The following is a 6,390-nucleotide window of genomic DNA, read 5'->3' as shown; positions in this document are numbered from 1 at the left end:
GGTTTGGGAGCTCTCTCCATTTCCCGAACCTTTATATCTTGATTATATCCCAGATTTGGAAAATTTTCCATTATTATTTCTTTGAATATGGTTTCCTTATTTTTTAATTTTTTAAAAATTTATTTAGATAAAGACAGAGAGAAATTTAGAGGGGGGCATAGAAAGGGAGAGAGACAGAGAGACACTGCAGTCCTACTTCACCACTCATGAAGCTTTCCCACTGCAAGTGGGGACCAGGGGCTCAAACCTGGATCCTTGTGCATTGTAATGTGTGCACTTAACCAGATGTGCCACTGCCTGGCCCCTGAATATGGTTTGTGCTCCTTTCCTTTTATCTTCTCTACTTTACACCCCTATAATTGTGTTATTTTCTTTTCTAATGGAGTTTTCAGTCTATTGAAGAGTTGCTTCATTTTTCCTAAAGCTTTTTTTTTTCTCCTTGTCCTTTGAAGTCAAAGAATGTATCCAGTTTATCTTCTTCTCTTTCTGATATTCTCTCATCTACATGGGATAATCTATTTCCTTGGCTTGTTATTTGTTACAGGAATGCATTCAAATGTCCTTTATACTTTGTTTTCAAGCTTTTCATTTTCCTATCAAGTGAATCTTTGATGTCATGGATTTATTTTTTAATCCATTTCTCCCTATTAAATTACGAACTTTATACTTCTTCAAATTTCCTGACAATGTATTCTCTAAATTCTTTCTCTGATGATAATTCTTCTAAACCTGCATCATAAAATTTCTGGCTATTACCTTGGCATTGCAGGGCATACATTTTCCATGTTTTATCCATCTGTTTTGGTTTCTGTTGTTGGCCAGCAGATGGTGGTAGGGGCTATTTTGTATGTGAGTTGCTGCAGGGGAGGCATTTTGAATAGGTGAAGTAGTGTTATGGCTCATGAAGTCTCTTAAAAAGAGGTCTTGTCTAGGGGACAGGAGTAGGTAGAAGAATCCTAGACCTTTCAAAGACTAATTTCTAAAAGTGGGGACTGTTCTGTGAGGTCAAAGTCACTTTCCACACCTGTAGTGTGGTCTGCTCCAGTTCACCAAGGTCTCTAGCAGTTGGAAACACTGACAAGACCATAGGATAGGAGGGGTACAATTCTCACCACCAGAGCTCCATATCCTATCCCTTCACCTGATAGCTTTCCTATTTGTTAAGCCCGTGGGAGGGGAGTATGGATCCAGGGTCACTAGGGGGTGCAGAAGGTGGAAGGTGTGGCTTCTGTAATGTTATAAAGCCACTCAATGACCACTTGGTTCCCAGAAGGTCCTTTATATCTACCACATGAACTTGAAGCAAATGAAAATATGGTGCCTGCTGGCAAAGCAGTGCTGTTTTTCTGTTCCTCACCTCCAGATCCTATTATCCATGAGAAATCTCTAACCTGCAGATAGTGATGCTTCTTTCTTTACCAGAAATCTCAGCTAATTTCTGATGAAATTCATTGAGTCATTTTGTTGTCATATTTGTTTTCTGAGGGAAAGCTAATTTTCTATGATTAGGTTGCCATAGCTCAGCCCGTATATATCATATTGCCAACTTCAGTACATAATGATAAATTGAATGAAGAAATGAATGAGTATTGTTTATGTAGCTCCCTAACCTACCAGACTATCAGCTCATTGAATTAATGAACAATAAAGTATACGGTATATGATAGGTATTTAATAAATGTCCATTGAATGAGTAATAACATTATTATGTTATTAGTATTTTGTATAAATATACAGGTTACTTGAATTAGTTGACATTCCATGTTTGATCTTCTAGTCACATTATGCACTTCTCAACTTACCATTTTAAATCACTTTGGGAGGACAAGTCATAGAAAGTTCTAATTTCAAGAATGTCAATGCACTGGATCATCTTATATTTGAGGCTCTTCAGTTTAATTAAAATATCAAGAACAACAAATGCAAGAGATATTTGTGTATCTTGCACAGCTTTCAGTCTTTAGTTGTCCTCTTTTTTTCTTGAAATGTTGATTTGGAGTTAAACAATTCAGTTAATAAATTAGCATACAAAAGCAAAAGTAATTGTAGACATTTGTGCTATTCCAGAGACTTAATCTTTATTTGGAAGATAATGAAGGTCTTCAACTTCCAGAGAGTTACCACCCAAGATTGAAAACAATTTCCAAAGTACCCAAAGAAAGTTCTGTCTTACAGGAAGGAAGTGAAGAATTTGGGGAAGCCAAAGATATCTACCTTTTCAAATTCTACTTGGTTACTGGTCCCTCCTACATGACCCTTAAGTCTCTTGATTATTTTTATTGGGGGGTGGTATTCTCTTCTTGTTCCAGTTGCCAAAGCAGAGTCAATTAATTGAAGGTGAACATTGAAGCTGGTTGAGTCATTCAGTATCAGGCATTGAGTTGAGTGAAGCAGAGATCCATCAGCAGCAGCTTGGGATGCAGGGGTCCTCACAGCCAGACTGAGTGTAGGTTGTGAGGTTGAGGGTCTCCAGACCTGGGGTGGGATGGCAGGAGTTGAGCAGGAAGCAGGTGGGCACACAGGGCTGAGGAATATGGCAGGGTGGGGGGCAGTTGTCACAGCAGGTGGGCTCCAGGAGCCAAGTAGTGTGTGGGCAGGTGCTAGGCAGGCAGACTCCACAGCGGCAGCATTTGTCAGAGGAGCAGATGGTGGTGGCAGGGCCAGTGGGGACACTGCAGCAGAATCGGGGAGCACAGCAGCAAGACATGGTGGTGGGGGATCTGTGGTTTTTACTAGGTTAGCTTAAAGAAAGATGAGGTTTCTGAAGTGTCTCTCTTCTAGCTCAGAGACTCTTATATACCTTCCTCAGTGGGTGTTGGTCCAACCAGAAGGCTTCTTTCCTGGTTATTGTTTATGTTACTGTATCCATTATCCTTTGATTGGTTTGACATTTTGATGCTTGTAAAGTGTCTGTATTCTAATTATCCTTTATTTGAGTTTGTTGCTAAATCTCAACTGATTACTCTTGCTGTTTGTCACTGGGACACAAACTTTATGAGGTATTACCAAGGGCTTCTGCTATTATCATTTCAGCATCAGACTTACTGGGAAATACTGTCAGATAGGGCAGTTGTTGTGATATGGGAGTCTGTTCTCTATTTCCACTCATTTTTATATTCTTTACTTTCATCTGTGTCAATTGGTCTGATGAAAGGTCGTAAGGTCTTAAGGTGACCTTAATTTATAACCTTTTTCTTTAACTCTGGGAATTCAAATTACATGAATCTGGAGAAATAGGCTACTGAGAAATATGGGCAGAATTTTAAAATAACTTTTACTCCAATTTTTGACTATACATATGTACCTTAAAACTGAAAAACAGAGAAAAATAATAAAGGAAACAATCCATAATCTTACAATCTAAAGAAAATTCTCTACTAATATTCACATACACCACTCTAGTGAGCTGTCTTTATATTGCTTATCATTTCCTTACATTTTTGGAAACGTATTGGAGTTACTGTTCTATAAATTGCCCTTTTGCTTAAGCATGCATATTTTCATTGCCTTATATCCGTAAGTATATTTTGCAATGTTATTTTTTTTAATTTCTTTTGGAAATTTCAACAGAGTTTCTCTCTTTTTTGTATTTTATTTGTTTACTCTGGATAGAGACAGAGAGAAGTTGACTGGCATTCATTTTATAACTATGATTACAAGATACTTAAATTTATCATACTATTAATCATTTAGGTTAATTTCAACTTTATTATAACTATAGCAACAAGGTTAATATCCATATATGTTTATGTACATTTCTGACTATTTTGGTAACAAAGAATTATCAGGTACAATTATGGAAGTAAATGTGAATATTTTAGGGTTTTTTTTTTGGTTACCATACTGGCCTATAGAAGACTTCTATTTATTTTTCTTTTGTGTCCCCAAATATTTTTATTCATTTATCATTGGTGTCCACTATTATAAGATTTTAGGAATATAGTTTCATACGTATGTATATGTGTCTATAGGTCATTGATGTCATCTCTAAAGTCCTGATGCAATTCCACACACCAAAGTGAGGCCTGTACCTCACTCTCTTACATACTGCCTATTCCCCCCTCAGTAACCACCAGCTTCCAGAAACTCTAAGACTGAGTTTATTACCATTATTATTCTGTAAAGATTTTTCATTTTAGTTCTCCATATGTCACGCATGAGTGAAACCAGTCAGTTATTTTTTTTTTTAATTATTATTTCTTTCCTCCTTCACTTTCACTTCATATAATCACCTCCAATTCCACTGATTTTTGTCTCGAACAACAAATATTTGTTTTAATGGCTGGACAGAATTTTCCGTTGAGTACATATACTATAGCTTCTTTCTTCAGTCATCTGTTGATGGACATTTACCTTTATCTCATACTTTGGTTATTATAAATGTAGATATTCCTTCAAACTAGTGTACTTTTATTTTATTTATTTTATGAGAGATGCCAGAGCACTGCTCAACTCTGGCTTATGATGGTATAGGGGATTGAACTTGGGACCTTAAAACCTCAGGCATGAAAATCTTTTGCAGAACCACTCTGCTGTCTCCCTAGCCCGACATTTTGTTTTCTACGAGTATATCCTCTCTTATTGTGACTGAAGATACCAATTTCCTATTGTGATTGAAAATTCCTATTTCCCTAAAATTATGAAAGTGTTTTCCAATTTGGCAGATGGAAATTAAAATTTCTTCTTATTGTTCTTTTTGCTTTCCTTTTATATAAGATTAGGATAAAATATCAAGATTTAAAATCAAAAGAATTTACTGCAACTTGGCTTGGAAGAAAGATTTATTATTCTTGCTGGTGTCTCTGGATTTCCTCTGAAATTATCTGCCAAATTTCTCATTCAATTGCTTAGGACTTATTAATGTTTTATTTAGTAAAATTTAAAATCATTTCAAAATAATTCAATAGACATTGTTTGGCAGGGTGATAAAAGCTGGATATGCAGCCATGAACAATATATATATATATATATATATATATATATATATATATATATATATCAGTTCTGGTTTTATGGAACTTAAGAGTATGGTGAAAGGTTTATTGCATATACAACATTATTAAAAATTGCTGCTGTTATTCATTATGATAGAAAGGATAAAGACTGTGTTATAAAAACAATAACAAAAAGGATACACAGAAAAAAGTATCTTGACTTAAGTAAAATATTACAAAGGAGTTTATAAAGTATTACAATTAAAATTTCATGTCAGGTAGATACCAGTTTCTTATTTAGAATACAGTATTTTCTTGAGTCAACCTTATAAGAATAAAGGACTTGTTAATGTTCTTTGTAGGACACTACATTTCCATAAATGAGACTTAAGGCCACAAATTAGAAACAGGTATACAATGACAAGACTATGATATTAATAAGCTCATCTCTTTCATTGAAAAGACTTGAGAGGCACATTATTAAAATTAATTTTCTCTGCAGTGGTGGGAGAGACCTAGAAATGACTCTTGTTTATAAATTAGGATGGGTAAGTCCTGGAGTGGTAAGATCATTAGTCTTTCAAGGCTTAATAGCTGACTTGTTAAAAACAGAATTTAGGATCTACTGAAAATGAGCTACCTTCCTGACACATAGCTTAGTTCGGAACATAAAGTAGCCAACAAAAACTTTTTACAAATTATTTTATTCATGTATTATAATGATAGAGAAACAGAGATAATGAGAGGGGGAGAAAAGAAAAAAAGGAAGGGAGAGAGAGAGACCAGAACAAGTCTTAGCTCTGGTTTACAATGGGGTGGTAACACCACTCTCTGCAACTATGTCCCTGGGCTCAGTGTGTTTGTTCTTTGTATCCTGTATGTCTGATAGTCATAGGACAGCACTAAAGTTCACTGTCTTTCCATGAATATGCCTGGAAAATATCATGCAAGAAAAAAAAAAGTGCAGGTGTTCTATGACTTGATGCTATGACTGTAGTTTGAGGTCCAGACTCTCAACTTCAGACTAATTTGGTCATGTTCCAGTACCTTCTCTTCTATGTTTCTCTCTCCTCTGCTCCACAGCCCGCACACCTGACTTCCTGAGAACTGGCTTAACTCAGCATAGCTGTTCCAGATCTGATCGGGATGATCTTCTTCTTATGTGAAAGGAAATTAAGATATCTCCCTCTTTTTATCTGTTCTATCACTTTTTAGGATAGCATATTAGAAGTAAAACACATAGTTGGAGAGAGGAGAGATGCCACGGTAGCCATCTTCCTTCAATGTGTTAATGGCCGACTTAAGTCTGAGTCTTACATACAGTAAATCGGAACACTATCCAAGTGAGCTACTTTGCTGGCCTCCTTCCCTCTCTCTTTGGGCATATTTATTTATTTATTTTTATATAATTTTTATAAAAAAAAGAAAATGAGCTACCTTTGATGTGGTTTAAAAT

At 35.7% G+C, this 6,390-nt stretch overlaps 1 protein-coding gene across 1 annotated transcript; it reads right to left on the bottom strand.

Annotated features, from left to right (window-relative positions):
- Nucleotides 1-1,652: 1,652 nt before the first annotated feature.
- On the bottom strand, nucleotides 1,653-2,759 carry LOC103120617 (keratin-associated protein 3-3). The gene has a single exon (XM_060203522.1). The coding sequence runs from the start codon at nucleotides 2,705-2,707 to the stop codon at nucleotides 2,402-2,404; it is 306 nt and encodes a 101-aa protein (XP_060059505.1). The 5' UTR covers nucleotides 2,708-2,759; the 3' UTR covers nucleotides 1,653-2,401.
- Nucleotides 2,760-6,390: the final 3,631 nt, after the last annotated feature.

This window comes from Erinaceus europaeus, chromosome 12 (assembly GCF_950295315.1).
Source record: "Erinaceus europaeus chromosome 12, mEriEur2.1, whole genome shotgun sequence".
Lineage (NCBI taxonomy): Eukaryota > Metazoa > Chordata > Mammalia > Eulipotyphla > Erinaceidae > Erinaceus > Erinaceus europaeus.
The sequence above is the reverse complement of the archived record's forward strand: the minus strand, read 5'-3'. Positions and strand labels throughout refer to the sequence as shown.

Excerpts from the sequence above, each read along its gene's own strand:
- LOC103120617 (XM_060203522.1), bottom strand. The coding sequence starts at position 2,707 with ATGTCTTGCTGCTGTGCTCCCCGATTCTGCTGCAGTGTCCCCACTGGC.